The sequence below is a fragment of the Eptatretus burgeri genome, chromosome 1 (assembly GCF_056783735.1).
Source record: "Eptatretus burgeri isolate ZD-2024b chromosome 1, Ebu_testis_v1, whole genome shotgun sequence".
NCBI classification, from domain to species: Eukaryota; Metazoa; Chordata; class Myxini; order Myxiniformes; family Myxinidae; genus Eptatretus; species Eptatretus burgeri.
Genome location: NC_140961.1, coordinates 96,030,357 through 96,053,540, shown reverse-complemented (window position 1 = coordinate 96,053,540; position 23,184 = coordinate 96,030,357). Strand labels below are relative to the sequence as shown.

Sequence of the window (23,184 nt, the reverse complement as noted above, 5' to 3'; positions counted from 1 at the left end):
TTTGTGCTGACATTGCTTCCAGAGTCAGTTTGGAAGTCAGTAGTGAGTGTTGCAACCAACGATAGACGATTTTTTCACGCTATGTGCTTCAGCAATCGACAGTCCCGTTGCATGAGCTTGTGAGGTCTACCACTTCGTGGCTGAGCTGTTGTTGCTCCGAGACGTTTCCACTTCACAATAACAGCACTTACAGTTGACCAAGGCAGCAATAGCATGGCAGAAATTTGATGAACTGACTTGTTGTAAAGGTGGCATCCGATGATGGACGGTGCCACGTTGAAAGTCACCGAGCTCTTCAGTATGGCCCATTCTACTGACAATGTATGTTTATGGAGACTGCATGGCAGTGTGCTTCATTTTATACACCTGACAGCAATGAGTGTGGCTGAAATAGCCGAATCCACTAATTAGAAGGGGTGTCCACATACTTTTGGCCATGTAGTGTATGTCCCACAGAAATTGTGTGGAATTGCCAATGTCAATACGGGACTTTTGAAATATGTAATCCGCCCCAGAATTCTCGGTGTGCGTGTGCAACCCCAGGAAATGGTGGTGTTCAGGGCATCATAAAGTACTGTGTTGTATATATTATATTCGAGAAAAGGATTGCTGCCTAAAATGGCTCACAAAGCCCTAAAAGAAGCCTAAAATACTTGGAAAAGTACCTGAGAGAAAGGGCTTTGCTTCTGACTAATGAAAGACTTAGAGAACTTTCGCAACTCACTGAATGGGCAGCTGCCCATACTGCAAACTCCCAACCATGTCGGCTTGAGCAAGGCCCAAGTGGACAGGCGTGTGCTGCACAATTCCCCAAAGGATCGCCACAAATGAATGGACTGTGTATCTGGATTAGGTGCTTCTGAGTTTTGATGGGAAGGACACATCTGGGGTTTGTGAATGTACAGGGTAAGTTTACAATAATGACATTTACTATTAATCATGTTAGGGGTGGAGGTGGAAGCTGTGTTAATAATAAATGGTCCTAAAATAATGATCTTCTTCGTGATGCATAAATACAACGTTAAAACTAGAACAACATTTGGCAGAATGCAAACCTCCACCAGGCTGAAGAGTTCACATTATGTAGCTCACTGATAGGCCATATCTGCATCCGTACCTTAATCAAAATGAAATCAGTATGCTCCTGTCACTGACAACTCATCCACCAAGTTTTGTCCAGATCCGTCCATAACTGTTTGAAATATCATTCTGTATATCAATTTTTGGCCCTTTCTCTCAATGGTGAAGAATCAATTTATAAATTAAAAAATTGATGTATCCAGATCCGGATCTTCACCAAAATCGAATCAATTTTTCCTTGTGACACACACAACCTGTCCAGCAAGTTTCTTCCAAATCCATCCATAACCTTTTGAGATATCCTGGTCAGAGACAAAGAAACAAACAGACAGACTAACAAGGGTGAAAATATAACCTCTGTCCAACTTTGGTGACAAAGGTTATTAAATAACGATGAAACAACGTCTAATTCACAATGTTGGGAGATCCATTCTTCGAGTGATATTGTATGTCTCGTGATATTTTACGTGACAGATGGACAGATGTCACAAGCCTATTACCATATAGATATTCTATCACAGAAGAAATGACTGTGTGATCAAAACCATTGAAAAAAAAGTAAATGGCCCTTTTCTCACCACATGCTTCATCAATGGCCTTTCAGAATGGCAAGAAAAGGAAGATGTGGGCACCGTTTCCCCTGTACATGCACATGTATGCCTGGATATTTTACAATGAGAAAAAAAGGCTAGATAACTATGATGAGGGAAGAGTGGGATAGAACAGCCTTTTTGAGGCTATTCTTTCCCACTCTTCACTCGAGGGCTTCAAGCATGTGGTGCGCCGCAATTTCATGTCACCCTCCACAATTTTTATTACTCCAATTAACCCATTCTTAACCCATTAACCCTTTTTATTACCGCCATTACCCACATTTTTTATGACACCATTAACCCTTCCTAATCCAACCCTTTTGCTCGCTACTGTGTTTTCTCCCCTACTCTATCTGATCCTATTTTTCTGCACGTCTATTCACCTGCTTTGCATTCAACTTTCTCCCCACTGTCAGTAGATTGCCCTTTTATCCTCTGCTGTCTCATTTTCCAATGAGCCAAGATTTTGTATAAAACAAAGGAAAATCAGAATTATGTATCGGCACAGGATCACAAAACTCCAGCGTCACATACTTAAATGTATTGCCGCCATGATGCAGTCTTTTTTCTTTAACATCTATCACCTGCCCAGAAACACAAAGTCCAAAAAGATAATGATGTATTATTAATTTACTCGAGTAAACGTACAATTCGGATTAAATTTGGCAAAATAAACCTCATGCATCCTTTTCTGAATAACACATCTACATTGATGACATGCTTATTGACCAATGTGTATGATATATTAAGTGCACTTTACACATAATATATCGAGCACCAACAAAAGAAGGGCAATAACTGCTATAACTGTTTACCAATTTTACTTAATCTAAAATATAGTAAGGTTCGGGTTAATAAGCAACTTTAAAAGTGTTTTAATTATGTAAAGTAAACTCATGTCTTCTTTCATTCACCAAAACTGAACAAATGCGAAGTGAACTTTTTGAACATCTTGCACAAATTGGAAAATCTTGCGCTGACCCTAACACTAATTATAACCCTACCTAAACCCAAACCATAACCATAAATATAACCATATTTAAAACACAAAAATATTTATCCAAAACTCAAATATTTTAGCACGATGAAGCTATCTTTGGGTCTTAGTTTGAAATATGTATATATATATATATATATATATATATATATATATATATATATATATATATATATATATATATATATATATATATATATATATATATATATATATATATATATATATATATATGTCAGTGTGAATGTCACCAATATTTCCATACTATGCTCTTTGAAATAACTGGTATCCCAAAGTTAGACTGTTAAAAAAACAATTTATCAACAAAACAAATGTGTTCATGAATTAATTGTATATATACATACGTATATATTGTTACGGATTTTAGAATCCGGTCTGATGAATGCATCCACACATCCAGGTCCTCAGACAGTTATTTCCTTAAATGCATGTTCAGATTAGCCCCATCCCCACGTCTAATGGGATCTTAAATGTGATGTGTTGAGAAGGGTAATGGATAGATCCCCTCTCTTATGGGAAGCTTTATTCTTTACAACAGACACGTTCACACACATTTCTTTCACGAGCTCTGAAGCCCGCCCTTATTTTTCCTCAGCAACATCCTTTCGTGAGCTCTGACGCCCGCCTTTTTTGAGAGCGCACGGGTCTTCATGGTAACCGTGCGCCAGTGGGGCGGGGTGAGCTTTGAGGAGAACTGACCGGCGGAGACGGCCGGAGATATAAAAATGAGCGTGAGGTATGTTCTAGAGAGAAAAACGTGAGGAGAGAAAAGCGTGAAGAGAGAAAAATGTGAAGAGAGAAATGCATGAGGAGAGAAAAGTGTGAGAAGAGAAAAGCGTGAGGAGGGAAAAGCGTGAGGAGAGAAAAGCGTGAGGAGAGAAAAGCATGAGGAGAGAAAGGCATGAGGAAAAAAAGCATGAGGATAAAAAGCGAAAGAGGAAAAAGAAAAAGCGAAAGGCGAGAGAAGCGAGCAAGAAGCGGGTGTCTGACCAGCACAGACAAAACAATTAATCCTTCCCAGTGCTTGGGCAAGCGAGTGTGTGGTGCGCGTGTGGGTGTGAGCAGCGCCGCCAACAAGTGAGGATCGGGTAGGTCACCAACAACACCAGGGCCTAAACCCTTGACGGACGATCTCGGTGCCCTCCAGACTTCGACTGGCATTCAAGGCTGCCCCGCGAGAGGGTGCACGGCAAAGCTGGGTGCTGGCGAAGGACGTGACACGTATGCACGCATTTCAGGACGTTTTCGCTCCATGGACGACTTTCTGGTGAGCGAGACAATTCTCCCCCTCCCCTCCCCCCAAATGATCTGTTAGGTACCCTTGTCTGTGTTTAGCTGGAAGTAAGTCAACCCCCGATAAGCATCTGCTCTTTGTCTCTTTCCTGTCATTTTGATTGATTTTGCTTTGAAATTCATTCTTTATTCACCTCAGCAAATAAAAAGTTATTTCTATTTATTTATTTTATTATTAATAAATTATTTGTCGATTTCCAACCAGTCCGTGTTTTTCCTTTCCTTCCATTGGTCGAGCATTGTCCGAACCGAGATGGACTGGGAGGTAATTAAGGTTCAGTCACACCTTGACGTTTTAGCCAGCAATGGCAACGTATCAAAATTTATGTAAAACACTGGCTTAAGGCCCGGTCACACCTTGACGTTTTAGCCAGCGATGGCAACGTATTAAAATGTATGTAAAACGCTGGCTTACGTTGAACTTTTGATGTTTTTTTTTAAAGATTCGGACGTATTCATAACGACTTGGTCTTATGTATAACGCATTGGTAATGGACACAGAACGTTTCGTTGTGTTATAGATAACTTATACCAACGAATGCTGAACCTGTTGTCGGCCTACACAACCGATGCCCAACGATGGTCTAACTTAGGCATAGCTCGTTGCACGCATCGCCGACGATGTCGTGACGTAGCCTATTAAAAAGCTGACGCACAACGATTCGAATCATAACTGCCGTAGAAATGGAAGTGTCAACATCGCGGTCACACCTTGGCGATCTTGCCAGCGTATGCCGACCTAAGAAAAATGTGTTTAAAACGTTGGGGCACGTCAAATACGGTATGAGTAAGTTTGGTATACGTGAGTAGAACGCTAAAGTACGCTATCATACGTCGTAGTAAGTAGAGTACGTCAAGAAATTTTAAACATGTTCAAAATTTTACGACGTACTCGGCATATGACACACGTTCCGCATGCGATGGGGATAAGTTTTACACACGATATGTGGACGCTTACACACGTCCACAAAGGCTACTTATAAGCTACTCATAAGTTGAAACACGTCGCGGTAATGTCTTTTTTACGCGAAACTTATTTCTAACTTATGTTTGACGTGCTTTGAACCAATACTTTACGTAGTCCCAACACACATCGACGTATGTAGACGTATTCCAATGACGTCTTCCGGTCGACAAAAAAAATAAATGAACGCGTTTCTAGGTTACAACTGCCATATAAAGAGGTGTTCCCTGAGGTTTTGGGAATTGGTATATAAAAATGCTGCTCATAAAAGGGGAACCCAACAGTGTTTTCGAGTCCTTTTTGAGTCGATGTCCATGTCAGCAGTAACAGTATCAGTATCAGTATTAGTATTAGTTTGTTCATGTTGGCAGTAGTAGGTGAGTGTGAGGGGGAGGGTGTGGGTTATGATGGATCGTTCTTGCGTCCGCGTGTCCACGGGTAGGAGACATCTTTTCACCATTGTTCGAAGTTCTTCGCATCTAATTTTTTATGGGGCTTTTTCAACAATGAGCTATAGCTTGTTTTTACGATTTAGGTCTATTCATAACGGGTTGGACAAATGCACAATGAACTAATAATGTGCATAGAGCGCTTTGATTACTTATAGATACGATATACCAACGAATAATTATCGTGAAGCCGGCGTTCACAAACTATGCCCAACGATAGCCTAACTTATCCATATCGTGCGGCAGTTTATCTTTGCCGGTGACGTGGGGTTTGCTATTCATAGGCTGCCACTCAACGATTTAAATGGCTGCATCTCCACTATTGAAAGTAGACGCTTGCGCTCAACAATTGGATTTTTTTTACACTCAACGACTTTTTAAACGGTACCACTCAACTATTTTCATTGTTTACAATGAACGATTTAAATTGCTGTCACTCGCCTTTGTTTTTTGACGCTGGGTTTTGGAAATTTGAAGCGTTTCTTCTGAACGTGTTAAAACGCTCAAACTCGACTATTTTAAATAGACGCTGCTGATGGACAATTGGAATCATAGCCAAGCTAGACATCGAAGTGTGAACATCCTCGTCATGCCGAAGAAAAGTTTGAAGAATGCTGCAAATAAGTGTCCTGGCCGTGGCCGTGGACGCTGACGCAAGGACGATCCATTATACCGACGTCTTTCAGCCTATGAGTAAATTAAAAGTAACGTCTGTCGACGTGTGGCAACGATCGTGTAACGTGCCAACAACATGTTAATCATAGGTTAGAAATAAGTTTCGGGTACGCTAAACATTACCTCGGCGTGTCTCAACTTATGATTAACTTACAAGTAGCATGTGTTGACGTCTGTCAACGATCGCAGACCGTGCATACAACTTGTGGCGAGTGTAGCGGAACGTGTGAGTCATACGCCGGCATACATCGTGAAATTTCAAGCATGAAAAAATTTGAGGACAACCGAAAAGTACAACGTTTAAAGCCAACGTACAACGACGTATGGCAGTGTTTTTCAGCGTGCTCTCAATGTTATCAAAACTTACCCATAACGTATTCAACGTGTGCCAGCGTTTTAGAAAAAAAAATCAAAAATCGGCATACGTTGGCTAAAATGTCAAGGTGTGACCGGGCCTTTACGTTGAAGTTTTGATGTTTTTCTTAAAGATTCGGACGTATTCATAATGAGTTGGTCGTATGCATAACATATTAGTAACGGACAGAGAACGTTTTGTTTGTCTTATAGATAACTTATACCAACGAATGCTTAGCCTGTTGTCGGCCTTCACAACCTATGCCCAACGATAGTCTAACTTATGTATAGCGCGCTGCACGTATCGCCGACGATCACGAGACGTAGCCTATTAAAAGGCTGACGCACAACGATTCAAATCATAACCGCCGCAGAAATGGAAGTGTCAACATCACAGTCACACCTTGGCGATCTTGTCAGCGTATGCCGACGTCTGAAAAATGCGTCTAAGACGCTGGCGCACGTCGAATACGGTATGGGTAAGTTTGGTATACGTGAATAGAACACTAAAGTACGCTGTCATACGTCGTATTAAGTGGAGTACGTCTTGTAATTTTAAACGTGTTAAACATTTTACGACGTACTTGCTGTATGCCTCACACGTTCCGCATGCGATGGGAATAAGTTGTACACAGTACGCACGATATGCAAACGTTGGCACACGTCGACAAAAGTTACTTGTAAGGTACTCATAAGTCGAAACACGTCAAGGTAATGGTTAGCGTCAGTGTTCCAGACTCCCTGTTTTTTTTTTTTATTATTTTTTTTTCTTTCTTCGGTATGACGGTGATGTTGACACTTTGATTTCGAGTGCGGTTATGATTTAAATCGTTGAGCAGCAGCCTATTAATTATATTATATTACAACCGTACTAGAAATCGAAGTGTCAACATCACCGTCATACCGAAGAAAGAAAAAACAAACAAACAAAAAAAAAAAACCAGGGAGTCTGGAACACTGACGCTAACCATTACCTTGACGTGTTTCGACTTATGAGTACCTTACAAGTAACGTGTGTCAACGATTGCGTAACGTGCCTACAACACGTTACTCATAGGTTAGAAATAAGTTTCGGGTACGCTAAACATTACCTCGACATGTTTCGACTTATGAGTAACTTACAAGTAACGTGTGTCGACGTGTGTCAACGATCGCGTAATGTGCGTACAACTTATGGCCAGCATTATGCGGAACGTGTGAGTCATACGCTGGCATAAGTCTTAAAATTTCAAGCATGGAAAATTTGAGGACAACCGCAAAGTACAACGTTTAAAGCCAGCGTACAACAACGTATGGCAATGTTTTTCAGCGTGCTCTCAATGTTATCAAAACTTACCCATAATGTATTCGACGTGTACCAGCGTTTTACACAAATTATCCAAAAATCGGCATTAGCTGGCTAAAACGTCAAGGTGTAACTGGGCCTTTCCCACAGATTTGACCAAAAATTGTTGGCACGCACCAGCGGTTAAAACGCTCTGCCGCCCTTATTAAAATCTAATCGAGATAATATTGGTGATTTGCCGAGGGTGTGCTCCCCGCTCAGGCAACCACGTGACCTCAAGTTAAACGGAATAATTAGACGGTGAACACTGGAACTCGTAGTTGACTGGGTGGCGTTCGTGGTTCTAAAACAACCCCCCGTACCGCAATGTTAATTGCGAGCAGTGGCCCCAGGTCTGGCTCTACCGAGGACAACCGGGGATTAATCCCCGAGTGACAAGCTGGTGTCTCGGTACCCGAGGCCGCAACAATATATATATATATATATATATATATATATATATATATATATATATATATATATATATATATATATATATATATATATATATATATATATATATACTTCTATACATATATACATCTATATATACATATATATACACCTCTACATAAATATATATACACCTCTATATATACATATATACACCTCTATTTTACATATATACACCTCTATATATATATATATATATATATGTTGGAGGGAGAGGGAGCAAGAAGGGGTGGGTAACAAGATGGAAGGGAGCAAGATGACCGAGCATGCACCAATTGCTCAAGATGATGGAGCACGCACCACTCGCTCAGGACAATGGAGCACGAACCACTCTCTCTGAATGACGTCCGCAGCAAAAGCGTCCGCAGTGAGTGAACGATTCGCTCAGAATGATGTGGCATGGTGCCGCTGTCGACAATAGAGCGCTCAGAAAGTGGCTTCAACACTCAAATAAGCAATCCAGTTTAATGGTCGATAAGGAATGGCTGGCCAGGCTGTGGCTGCATACCATATAGGATCCCTTTAACTTTAAAGCTGGCATACGCAGCAGTTGATGAAATAAAATGAATTTGTTCAAATAATGACTTTATCTACAAGAGAGCTGCTGTTTAATGTGGAACAACCATGGAGACATTGCAGAGTTCAATCAGCAGTGAAATAAGCATTGCGGATAATCCACCATGTTGCCTGCTCATCTGTGTATGTGTTACGGTGTACATCGTTCATGGTCCAATCTTTGGCCAATATTAAATTCAAAAATAATGTGTGGTTGAATTCAGTGACTTGATGTGCATATCCTCTTCAAATTTCACGTCAATGCAATGAAAATTGAGTATTTTAGAAATTTCAGCTTAGTTGTTGGTTGACGAAGAAAATTGAGTATTTTAGAAATTTCAGCTTAGTTGTTGGTTGACGAAGAAAATTGAGTATTTTAGAAATTTCAGCTTAGTTGTTGGTTGACCTTTGGCCGATGTTGACTTCTTGGTCGATGCTGACCTCAAAAATAATTGGCTGTTTGAATTCAGTCATCTGAAATATAAATCCTCTTCAAATTCCAAGTCAATCGGATGAAAATTGAGGCTTTTACAAATCTCACCTAAGTTGTTAACCTTGGGACTATGTTGACCTTTTGGTCCATCTTGACCTCAAAAATAATTAGCTTATTGAATTAATTGACCTGAAGTATAAATTCTCATCAAATTTCAAGTTAATCGGATGAAAATTGAGAATTTTAGAAATCTCACCGAAGTTGTTGACCTTTGGCCGATGTTGACATTCTGGCTGAGGTTGACCTCAAAAATAATTGGCGGTTGAATTCAGTAAGCTGATATGAAAATTATTTTCAAATTTCTCGTCAATCGGATGAAAATTGAGGACTTTAGAAATTTGACCGATGTTGACCTTTTGACCTTTTGACCTAAAAAGGCTTCTTGCTTACGATAAACTACCATGTGGTGAAGTTTCTTGAAGATTGGTTTGGAATTGTGACCTGTATGCGATAAACAAAGAGACAGACAGATAGACCGACAGAATAACAAAATCGACTGACTAATATACTTGAAAAATGTTCCATTTTTTAAGTAACAGACACGTGTGTTTCCACGTTTCTTCGCAATCTATGATGACGATAGTTTTTATCATACTACAACACAGAGAATTTGCATATTTTAGAACGAGCGAGAACTTGTACTACACTCTCTCACCAGGAATGGCACTACATGAGAATTTGTGTCTTCCCCCCTCCTGAACCCCGGTATCATTTATTTTTAACACCTAAAACCTCCCAGGGCACACCTCAAGGAAAAACAACCATTTTTCAACTCATTCTGTCGGCAGTTTAGGAATACTGTACATAGAAGTCAAACATAAAAACAAACAACCAAAGACACATTTCTAAAATTATTTGCAGTATGATGAGATATTTATAAACATCCAATGACATATATTACATGTTTATATGAACATTTACATCGATTAAATATTTACATTTCTTCTTATTTAACAACCACAATTATTCGCACTTTCTTGTGAGGCCAGGGAGAGGTTTGGCTAAAGTCTTTCACGAACCGGCTGGCCAGGCCTGACGTTCGATTAAGTGGTTAAGGCAGGAATGTTATATTTGACCATGGTGCTGCTGAGATCTCGCTTACTGTTCCGCAAAGGACACCATGAGATCTTTAATGTCAAAAACGCTGTTACCCATGGAACTAAATAATGCTGGCAGATGGGATGCCCAGTTTAACGTACATCCGACGTACGGCACACACATTGACGAATCGCCATGCCTGTGAAACACTGGGATGACAGTTTAGAGATGAGTCGGGATTCAAGACCAGACCAGACCAGACAGCTTTGAGGCCAGTGTGTGTACCTCTTGGGCCTCGGCCATCCTTTCAGCCCACATACCTCGTATTTACATTTACATCTATAATAAATTAGAGCGGCATTAAAAAAGTTACATGAACAAGACACTTATAATTAGTCCAAAACATGCCAACCTCTTTTTTCTTACATTTTCAATATACAATGATGTATAAATAGAAAGAACATATACAAGTGTGTTCTTAAAAAATATATCGACTCGTCCTTATAGTTTTTTGCATGTCTTGGACTGTCATGGAGTACAATACCTCTTCATTGGTAAAAAAAAATTGGAATGCTTACTTATGCAATAAACATTTGCAGACAATATCATGTGGGGAGACATAATTTTACTGATTTGTTCTTTACCACCCTCCTTTTGAATCTTGAGTCCGTTATTATCTTCTGCAATCCACATACAGTTGTTCACTTATTCAGTCATCATTGTGTTTTTGTTGACATTATATCACAAGCATTGAACTAAGCTCAACTAAATTAAACAATATCTGGTGGAAGAATGCTGCGAACACGGTTCTTTGGGTACCTTGCTGTGAGTATTTGTCTCACAGAGCAAATGGCTGTGCAGACTGATGCTGTTACCCACAGCTGATTCACGTCTCTCGAGTGTTAACAACCAGGGAGGTTGGAGCAAAACGCTGTTACTCGTGGAACTTACAGCTCAGTCACATCGTGAGGAATGCCCTTGGGGAGGAACAGCAGGTTCCTGTTGCTGCAACGCACGACCGTGTCGATGCAGGTGCATTCCGAGGGGCAGCGCACCACTGGTGCACAGCTGTTCTCATCGTTGCCTGTGTGGACATGGGCCGGAGAGGCACTGGGTTCATTAGAAGGTTCTCAAGGGCATCTGCATGTTAGATTTGTTGTTGTAATCCTGTGTTGCATTCTTTCCAAGTTTGTATATAAGTTTGTATGTGATAAACAAGAAGCCAACAGAAAAGGTGAATTATCCATCCTCACAAGTTTTGTAGATAATGCAATCCCATTCAAAATATAAATTAATGAAAATATATCAGTCAGATTCTCCAGAGAATGCTAGTCATGTAAACAATGGTTTTGCAGTTGCAATAAGTTTCTGCAAACACGTTTTTTGGGGGGGGGAGAGAAGGAATGAAACAAAATATTTTCACATGCAGTACAGGGTGTTCGAAAAAGAATACTGCATACCAAAAAGAACGTTGAATAGTTTTATTGTTATTTGAGATACAGTATTGACATAAATTTTGATCAGAATACATACATTAGACTTGTAAGTTTTAGTTTGTTGTGAATATTGATTGGTGTTTTATTTCTGTTCCAGGGGAAACCCCATTTTCTGATTATAATGACAAGTCTTCAAGAGAAAGCAAAAATTGTGAGATTTGTACATGATTGCGGTTCAATCATTCAAGCCCAAAGGCGTTTTCATGGTGAAATGAATAAACCAGCGCCTCAAACAGACTCCATATGAAGATGGGTGGATCATTTTGAGGCGACAGGATCTGTCCTGAAGGGGAAATCTGCTGGAAGGCCAGGAAAGTCAAATGAAAGGGCGAATGCTGTGATGGAGGCATTTACCAACAGCCCGAAAAAGTCAATCAGAAGAGCATCCCTTGAGTTAAACATTCCGAAAAACTCTGTTCATGATATCCTTCATAAATAATTTAAGTTTAAATGTTATGAAATGCAAACAGTTCATCAACTTTTCAAAGAGGATTACGAAACAAGAGTAAATGCTTGTCAATAATTCATTGAACAGATAGAAAGTAAGCATCTGGTGTGTCGTGTCATGTTCTCACATTTATAGAGCCTATTTCTTTGATGAATGCACTGTCACCAGCATTTCATACCTCAACCTGCTCTGAGAGTTCTTTATTTTAGTTCCAACTTGTTACAAAGAGCTATCGTTCAACAAGTTGGAGCACCACCTCACTTTGCTTGAATTGTTAGTGCTTTTGTTAGTTAAATCAAACTTTGCCAGACCGTTGGATTGGTCGAGGAGGACCTATGAAATCGCCTACTCATTCACTCGACTTAACACCTTTAGATTTCTATCTCTGGGGTTTCTTTTTTTAAGTAAAGGCTACACTAGCAAACCAAGAGACCTTGAAGAACTTAAAGATTGTATTGTTGATACTGTGTCATCCATCCCATCCAGCTCAAACATTGACCTCAAAAATAATTGGTGGTTGAATTTAGTCAACTGAAATATAAATTCTCTTCAAATTTGAAGGCAATCGGATGAAAATTGAGGATTTTAGAAATACCACCTTAGTTGTTGACTTTGGTCCTATGTTGACCTTTTTGTCGATGTTGATTTCAGAAATAATTGGCTGGTTGAATTCAGTGACATGAAATATAAATCCTCTTCAAATTTCAAATCAATTGGCTTAGTTGTTGACCTTCGGCCTATGTTGACCCTTTGTTCCATGTTGATCTTAAAAATAATTGACTGGTTGAATTCAGTGACCTGATATGGAAATTCTCTTCAAATTTCAAGTCAATCAGATGAAAATTGAGGATTTTAGAAATAACACCTTAGTTGTTGACATTGGGACTATGTTTGGTCCATGTTGACCCCAAAAATAATTGGTGGTTGATTTCAATGACCAAATATGCAACTCCTCTTCAAATTTCAAGTCAATCAGATGCAAGTTAACATTTTTAGAAATTCGGCTTATGTTGACCTCAAAAATAATGGGTGGTTGAATTCATTGACCTCATATGCAAATCTTGTTCAAATTTCAAGTCAATCGGATGAAAATTGAGGATTTTAGAAATTTGACAAAGTTGTTGACCTTTGGCCGATGTTGACTTTTTGACCTCAAAAACAACAGGCGTCTTGCGTATGACAAACTCCACCAGGTGGTGAAGTTATCATAAAGATCGGTTTTACATTGTGACCTGTAGGAAGTTGACAGACAGACAGACAGACACAATAACAAGAAGAAGACATCGTGCAAAGCACGACAGTTGCAAAATCCATAAAACAATCTCGACCTCAACAATAATTAGCTGGTTGAATTCAGTGTCCTGAAATATAAATCCTCTTCAAATTTCAAGTCAATGGGATGAAAATTGAGGATTTTAGAAATACCACCTTAGTTGTTGACCTTGGACCTATGTTGACCTTTTTGTCGATGTTAACCTCTGAAATAATGGGTGGTTGAATTCAGTGACATGAAATATAAATCCTCTTCAAATTTCAAGTCAATCGGATGAAAATTGAGGATTTTAGAAATCTCACCTAAGTTGTTGACCTTTGGCCTATGTTGACCTTTTGACTTCAAAAACAATAGGCTTCTTGCTTAAAAGAAACTCAACCATGTGGTGGTTTCGTGAAATTGGTTTAAAATTGTGACATGTAGGCGATTGACAGACAAACAAACAGACAGACAGAGACAGAATAACAAAATCGTCTGACCAACACACTTGAAAAATCTTCGATTTTGCAAGAAAGAAACAAGAAAAAGAGTAATCAGAGATTGCAGACCCTTGCCAGGACTTGTTTGGTGTTGCGTTTGTGTTTTGTGTGGTGTTTGTGTACTGGTGTGTTACGTAATTAATAATAGACATAATTTAATGCAACCCCGCTTTGATCGGACACTCGACCCTTACTCATGACATTTATTATCATTCAATTGAATTCAGAATGTGATTGAAATAAATTGAAATCAAATCAAATGGAAAACCAAATAGGTACGGTCCTGCATTGGAGTAATCAGAAGGAATCCAAACAAGCAAAAAGAAAAGATGAAGTCATCAGGAGGAACCTGGATAGGATTCGGGTTTCAGCTGCTACTCCTGCATCGTAAAACCCATCCAGTCACAGCCAAGTGAGCCTTATTGAAAAAATAAAATCAAAAAATAACTCAGATTGAAAAAATTAAATACCTCTGGCTGCTAGACTATGTGTCCGTCAAATTTTGGTACATCACGGGTAATGAAAGTTGTGGCAAAGTTTCATCAGAATTGCATATGTTGTTTCTGAGAAGAAAGCAAATACCTATTTTGCGGGGAAACCCCCGGAAGACCCCCTTTGGCCGAACTTAAAAAAAAATTCAATGAACAAACTTTGGTACACACACGGTGATCACCATTGTGGTAAAGTTTCATCAAAAACGTACGTGTAGTTTCACAAAAGAAGTTGCAAGTACTTGTGGACGGGTAGACGAATGTTCGAACGGACTGATGGACAGATGACGCGCCATCCCATAAGTTCTCCAGAACTATGTTCGAGGTGAGCTAAAAAGGTGCAAAAAATGATTCCCTTCACTACAGACCTATTAGCTTACTTCCAGTCATCAACTCGGTCATGGTCATGGAATCCATCATTGCAGTTGATATGAAATCCTTCCTTTTCTCTATCTGCTTCATCTCAGATCACAAATTCAGATTCAAACAAGGTCACTCCACCTTGGACATGCTGCTCCTACTCTCCCAACAATGGATGGAGGTTCTCAATGTCAGACATGAGATCAAGGCCATCTCTCGGGACATATCTGGAGCTTTCGATACAGTCTGCCGTCACGCTTCACTCTCCAAACGCTCTGCCTATGGCATTCAAGTTTGACTACACCACGGGATTGCTGACTTTCTCATTTCTCTTTGCAAACTATTTGAAGCCGTTAAGGGAATTATTTCGTCTTCTGACCCTGTTACGGCTCGAGTTCCACAAGTCAGTTGTGCGAGTCCAATCCTAGTCCTAATCTTCATCAACAATCACCTCTCACCGAATCATTTACCCCACCTGGCTAGGATTTCCATAAATTAAGGCAATTTATTGAAATCGAACTTGTGGATTAATTTATGGAAATCCTAGCCACTTGGGGTAATTTAATAGGTGAGAGCTGATTAGCGATTCCCTCCAACTGCGGGTGAGAAACATGATTGGGGCTTGCTATTTGTATGTTAACTGCAATTGGCATTGCTCATGATACATACTTGGGAGCCTTGGTGGTGTGGAATTTTTGTCTATGCTGATGCTGATGACTCGCCAACAAGTGATGAAACTGGTCCGGCGGCTGAGGGGACCATGTAGCATTGAGAATACCATTTTTTATGCTACTTGTGAATGTTTGCAGTTGGAGAGGAACCCGGGTCAGGTTTGAAACAGCAAAGGGCTTACTATGTGTAGCTTTTCTTGGTTGCTGTAAGCAGCTTTATTTGGCTGGAAGAGCAAAGGGGTTAATTAATTGAAATCCTAGTCACCTGTGGTTATTGATTAGGTGGGAGCTGATTGATTAGTCCCTCAAATTGCACGTGATTGGTATATATATATATATATATATATATATATATATATATATATATATATATATATATATGTATATATATATATATATATATATATATATATATATATATATATATATATATATATATATATGTATGTATGTATATATATAGTGTTGCGGTTGTGTAAATTCGCAAACCACCATTCAGGTCCCGTAGGTGAGATATCTCTGAAAGTACATGTGTAGTTAGCCCCAAACCCATTGTTTAGAGGAAATAAATGTGATTCATTCGGGCTGCGACGCTTTGAGATAGCCGTTTTTCTGTTCTATCTCTATTTTGAACCAACCACGCTCCAACCATCACGCAACAACAACGCCAACAGCCACGATCTTTACCTTCACAACTCGCTCCCGCAAACATCGCATCACCGCCATTCCAAACGGCACCATGGCCATAAACCACCACCATAAACCCTCCACCACCTTCACCTCTCTCCTTCTGCGGCCATTCCCGCACCACTTGTGAGCACCGAGCGTCGGGCTGTCCTGGGCTCATACAAGATACGCGCTGAGCCGCGAGTGCAAAATGTGGCCTTTCCGAGGCGAATTCGGATCAGGAATGCTACACGCCCACTTCTGATCCATCCAATCAGCAAGCGCGGGGCGGCTTGGCCCCGCCTCCAGGCGCGTCTGTGTGGAATCGAGATATGCAAATTCTAGGATCAGGGGAGATTCACGCCCCCTTTTTCTCCGTCCAATGGGTGAGCGTGGCTCCGCCCCCGAGCTCGTCCTGATCTGGAAATTTGCATATGGGTTCTCCTGCCGGCCTATAAAGCGCCGAGCGCAAGGCGAATCTGGGTCGAGTCAGTTTGGAAGAGCGGAGTGGAGTCGCTAGGCGAGGGCGTCCCGGTGGTTTTCGGCAGTTGGCTGAGGAGAATTGGGGGAAGAGTCCGAGGAGCTCGGGTCCGAGGCAAGGAAGACGGCGGTCGGCGACGAGGTCGTGGTGGAATCGCTCATCACTGGACCCAAGCAAGCCAGCTATACTCTTTCCCCAGAGCATCAACAATTCCCCCCCCCCTTTTTCCTCCATGCTGAGATAGTGCGAAAAGGGGGCCCCGTTCCCACCCCACTCCAAGCGGTGTCAACGAAACCCGCGAAGGAGCACGAAGTCGGGGCACCGCCGCGCTGCCACATTTGCGGCTCATCACGAAGACGCGGGTAGGACCCACCCGGTCTCGCGGACCTGACCGCTCCTTCAGGTCCCGCACAAATATTGGCCCACAGGCCCCGTCTGCCCCCTTGTCTTTGAGGGTGGCCTTTTCTTTTGCTTTTGAGTAAATGTGTTGTTGGCGCCGTCTGTAAAGTAAAACTGTTTAAGTGTTGCCGTGTGTCGGTCTTAGTCGGTAGTATCTCTGCGTCATTGTTTCTTTTGTAGCATTTGATATATGTGCATTCTGTTTGGCTGTATATGTGTGCTCTCCGTGTGCCGCGTAATAAATGTGCATTATGTTGAACTGTTTTCCCATTTCGCTTCGTCTTTTCTTGAATTGAATCTCCATCTTGCTTCACGTAACGGGTTCGTCGTGGGCTTAATACACCCGATAATTAATCGGAACTGTCGAGGCCGACGATAACACCGCTCGGTTATCCCGATAGCACGGAACGGATCGCTTAAGCGGCCCGTGTCCGGAGTCGACCTGTGGCGAGGTGCGATCGCCCGGTCTACCCTCCGTGTGGGTACTTAGGTAGGTCGAATTTGGCGAACAACCCTATTCTACGCGGGTGGCCGATTGGCACGACTGTGGTGAGGTCGAAAGGCCCACCCGTGACTGGCTCCGGGCGATAGTTCCCGGAGGGTCAAGACTGAATTGTCCGTCCGGTGGGCGACGTGCCGCAATTCGAGTCAAGTGGCCGATCGCACGCCGGCGGGCGCGAATTCGCAACAATATATAGACTGGTTTGATTTCCAGCAAATCGGATTTCATGAGGCATTTTTGAGGAAAAGCAAACAAATAGATGTATCTGGAGCGGATTTTTGTGCTGAGTATGAATATGTTGTTTGTGTTTCCCAAATTTGCATAATTAGGTCACTAATTAAGGTCAAAGGTCAATTAGTGCAAAACATATTTTTACAAAATATGTTTTATTTTACATCCCAAATACAGATATGCAAACTATTTGTCAATATCTTTATTATATTAAATCCTACAAATATTGTCAAAGTTTAGAAATTACTAGAAAACGTGAAGGACATATTCACTTTATTCATGAATATATCCTAAACGGCTGGACTTTTCATTTTTTTTTTTACGGTAGGATGGATTGCTACTTATTTTGGACAGCAAAATACACTAGTGACCACAGTACCCTGGCTTCCATCATTGCATTGGGTGTGTGGTACATGAATATAATGTTTGTTTTGTAGATTTCGGCTAATTAGCATGCTAATTAGAAGTGTTCATTTTAGTGCAAAATACGGATTTTCATCTAAATAACTTAAAATGCACCAGTACCACAGTTCTCTGGCATCCATATTGCTTTGGGTCAGGGTTACAGGAACATGATGTTTGTGTTTTAGATTTGGGTTAATTAGCATGCTAATTAATGATGCTCATTCGTGCCTCCAATGGTTCATTAGTGCAAAATACTGTTTCATGAAATTAACTTGAAATATGATATCATGAAATATTGAAATCATGAAAGGTGGATTTCACAACCATCGTTTCCCCACCATGATACCGAAACAACATTATTGAAACAACTTAAGGACTAGTCCAGCATGGGCAAGACGACTGTAATGTACAGTGTATGGTGGGAAGCCTTTTATTGGGCCTTATTTTTGCATTTTGCAGTTTCTGAGTCACTACATTTGCAAGCCTCTGTGCATTGCAAGTTCCATTTCTTGCATGAGCACCTATTGCTGACACAACCCTTTGTGCAGCTACACTCTACAATGTCTTTGCAAGCCTTTGGAATGGGAGGAAGAGATGTGAGCACAGGTTTAAGAACCCCGTCAACCAGTTTCCATCCGGACTCAGGTGGGGAAGGAATGACTGGCTTGGGATGGCAGGCCTCTATCCATACAAGGCTTTGGTAGTTAGCCCGTTGTATGTGATATTGAGCAGCATCACTTGATGGTGGCATCGAATCTGGTGCACTACATTTACTGAATAGCTTCACCCGGGCCTTGTCACAGTTCTGGGATGAGGTCTTGTAAATGTGACAGATGAATTTCTCGGCATCATCAGAAACGTCCGTGGACAGAGTTGGTGACCTTCCAAGATCCTTCAGGAGATTGTTGTGTTCAATGAATACATTCCATGCGGACTTCTTGGAGTGTCCAGATAAGTATGATACGGTATCGCAACCTGTAATGGCGTGGAAGGCTGGAATTGTTTCATATACTTGGTCACTAAAGCCAAGTTGTTTCCTAATGTCATGAATAGGAACATACTTTAGCTTTTTCGATGTTTCAGCCTTGAGCCACAACTGCGAGCAAGTCAGTTTGTTGAAGTGTGCCAAAAGTAAGATCAGGATATCTGCATCATGAGCAGTCACCACTATTGTTTGTTCATTGCTGTGAATGCAATGAAGTACAATACGAGTATCCGCCTCTGCATGGGTGCTTTCCAACAAATCTGTGTTCATGTTCGCATCAGTACTTCATACCTCCATCTCGGATGCAAAACCTCCACCTACAACAATGGTCTTCTCACTCGGAGCTGTAGCAAGTGCATTAGAGAGATACAGGCAAAGTTCCCTCTTGTTGTCAGTAGATGCCATGAAGTCTGTCCATTTGTTTAGAAGGGGTACATTATCGTCTTCAATCAGTCGACGAATTGGCCTGGACTTCTTCGTAAGCTTTACTCGTGTATCGCCTTTGATAGACAGGTCATTGTACTGATCAAATGTCGCATCAATCCTATTGTAGGCTTCTCCCTGCTTCAAAACGTGTTTGACAACTACATCAGCATATTCCCCAAACGTATTCACATCCATTGGCTTCCCCAATGACATTATCATTGCTTGTCCATCTATTATTAGACATGAAGACTCACTGATGGTAATTTCTGTAGGACAGCTCATGTCCTTCATCAACAGGTCAAATAGAATGGATTTGGTACCGGTTCGGAGGGTGCCAGACGTGTCAGCAATGCTCACTGGTACTTTCATCAATTCATGGTTCATGATGTTGTTTCGATCAACTGGTCTGCCAGCCCTGTATGCCGTGATAAGTCTCTGTGTGAAATTCCTGTCGGCTTTCAAAGTTTCCATCTTTCCTTTTGGTGTAGGAAGAAGCTATAAAAGCTTTGTATATTTGCACTAAGGAAGGAAAATGGCACGAAAATGAATTTCATGAAAATCTGTGTTTTGCTCTAATTAAACATTGACGCTAATTAGCATGCTAATTAGGCGAAATCCTGAAAACTAACATCATGTTCCTGTGCCCAGGAATGAATGCAATGAAAGGAAGCCAGAGAACTGTGGTCGCTGTGGCTTTCAGCTGGTGGAATCTATGTAGATATTCACAACAAGTTGTAGTCTTACCGTTAAGGAGGTATTCTCAAAAGAAGTTAATACTTCTTTCAGATTTTCCATTAATTTGTAAACTTTGACGACCTGTATAGGATTCATTGCAAAAGATATTGAAAAACTGTTTTCATATCTGTGTTTAGCATGCTTGGCAGGTGAAAGAACATATTTTGTAAAAATTATGAATGTTGCACTTATTGACCTTTGACCTTAATTAGTGACCTAATTAGGCAAATTTGGGAAACACAAACAACATATTCATACTCAGCACAAAAATCTACTCCAAACACACATATTTGTTTGCTTTTCCTCAAAAATGCCTCAAGAAGCTTAAATAAGCACATTTTTTAATTTCTTGCCCAGACTAACACACACACACACACACACACACACACACACACACACACACACACACACACACACACACACACACACACACACACACACACACACACACACACACCCTTATGTTTGGTACAAAATACCATCAAGGTAATGTATTGCAATGAAACATTGGCTTGACAAATCTAATGCATTCACATGACATCCAGGTATATTATATCCAGTCATGTCTCATTCATCCTGCATGCATGACAAGTCAGAAACCGATAAACTGGCCTGGATCAGCTCCTGCCATGTTTCTGTAAAATTCCACCATTGTATGCCAATTAAATGGTAGTTATCAGTGGCAGTGAATCAAATGAGTTAGCTTTTTAAATATTTCCTGTTGACAGGTGAAATTCAGAATCTCCTTTTGTCATCAGCACACTTTCACCAATCATAGACCTCTCTCACTTGCCATTAATCCTTTGTTTCACACTGCAAGCATTTATCCCTTCAATATCACACTTTTTCACAACTCTTTCCTACTCTTGTACATGTTTTTCACACTTCCTGACTGTTGCCGTTACCTTCACAAGAGAAGTCCTGTGCAGCCACATCAAGCAAAGGAATCTCCTTAAGGAAATATGGCTTCTGACAGCGAGGGTTTCCTGTCACAATTCTTCGCCGCCGCAGCCAAGTTCCAAGCCAGGCGAGGTGGCAGTTGCAATTAAATGGGTTTGCGAGCAAGTTCCTGCATTAACCAAAAAACAAAGGAAGTTTAAGATCAACCTTGTGTATGTATGTATGTATGTATGTATGTATGTATGTATGTATGTATGTATGTATGTATGTTCTCACAAATTATATATAGGTATATAAAATAGATACTCAACATGCACGCATTTTCATCATCATTATTATTGATCAGTGCATCTACCATCAGAATTGTAACAAATATTTTGATTTTCTTTTTGTGATAAGCAATCTAAAAATAATGCATATTGTCTGAGTTCACTCCCTTTATCAAAGACGGCCTCAGCACAAGGGCACAATCTGGTGCAAATATCCAGCAAAGGTGCAACAAAATAAACAGACACAATGTGCACACTGGTCATTGAATCAAAAATAATTTAAACTGTGGCGACATCCACCCCCAGCCCAACCAGAAACTTAACATACCACAACAGCATCACATGTATCACAGCACAAAGCAATACAGGACCGCTTTAGGCATACTCATCTTCTAATAGTACATACAGTACTTTAAAGATGTACTTATGTTCTGGAGGTACACATTATCTTGACGTCGTACTAGCCTCTTATTGAGTGGAGTCAACAAGTGTATGTATGTATATATATATATATATATATATATATATATATATATATATATATATATATATATATATATATATATATATATATATATATATATATATATATATATATATATGAAGCTGCATAAAGCAACCCAAGAAGGCCATAACAAGGTAAGCGCCTTGCTGTTTCAAACCCTTCCCGGAGTTCCACCACTGCTATAAAGACGTTCACACATCATACACACATGAGAATCTCAATGCCACACACACCCTCAGCTGCCGGACCAGTTTCATCACTTATTGGTGAATCATCAGTGACAACACAGACAACAATGCATACCAATCAGGCTCTCAAGCATGTACCATGTGTAAACGTCAAAAGCAGTCAATATATAAATAATAAAGAAGACCCCCACACATCTCTCACCTGTGAATGGAGGGAATAGCCAATCAGCTCTCACCGAATCAACTAAACCCAGGTGGCTAGGATTATATAAATAATTGACACCTCCCACACTCCACTAGCCAAAGAAGCTGCAAAAAGCAACACAAGAAGGCCGAAACAAGATAAGCGCTTTGTTGTTTTAAACCCTTCCCAGAGTTCCTCCACAGCTATAAAGACGTTCACACATAGTACATACATGAGAATTGCAATGCTACACACCCCCTCAGCTACCGGACCAGTTTCATCACTTGTTGGCGAATCATCAGCGACAGAGCAGACAGCAATGCATACCAATGAGGCTCCCAAGCATGGACCATGTGTAAACGTCAAAAGCTTTTACTGATGAGCGACCCGAGACAATGGGGAAGAGTGGTTTGTATGCTTACACATCTCTGCTTGCATCTGTTTGTGACCATCGGCTTTAATCTCAGTCTGCAAAGGCTCGAGGACCATATGGATGTCTCCTAGTCTGGACGCGATGTGTTGGTGTAATTTATGCACATGATGTCATCGTCGTGGCAGAGTCAGTGTGCTTCTTTAGTTGAACGTGTGTGTGTGTGTGTGTGTGTGTGTGTGTGTGTGTATGTATGTATATATATATATATATATATATATATATATATATATATATATATATATATATATATATATATATATATATATATATATATATATATATATGGAGCCTGGTGTTGGCGCAGTGGTAAGGGCAGCGGCTTGGGATCCAAAAGGTCCTGAGTTCAAGCCCCGTTGAGCCACTGAATT

General features: G+C 40.6%; 1 protein-coding gene across 4 annotated transcripts in view; it reads right to left on the bottom strand.

Moving 5' to 3' along the window:
• Positions 1–23,184, bottom strand: part of LOC147034994 (slit homolog 2 protein-like) — a 473,672-nt gene that overhangs the window by 75,171 nt on the left and 375,317 nt on the right. For all 4 annotated transcript variants that reach the window (XM_085892213.1, XM_085892231.1, XM_085892209.1 and 1 more), the window contains exons 20-21: positions 21,243–21,406; positions 11,241–11,373 (exon numbers count right to left, since the gene is read on the bottom strand). In XM_085892213.1, coding sequence (XP_085748339.1) covers positions 11,241–11,373; positions 21,243–21,406 — 297 coding nt within the window. The remainder of the gene's footprint in view (positions 1–11,240; positions 11,374–21,242; positions 21,407–23,184) is intronic.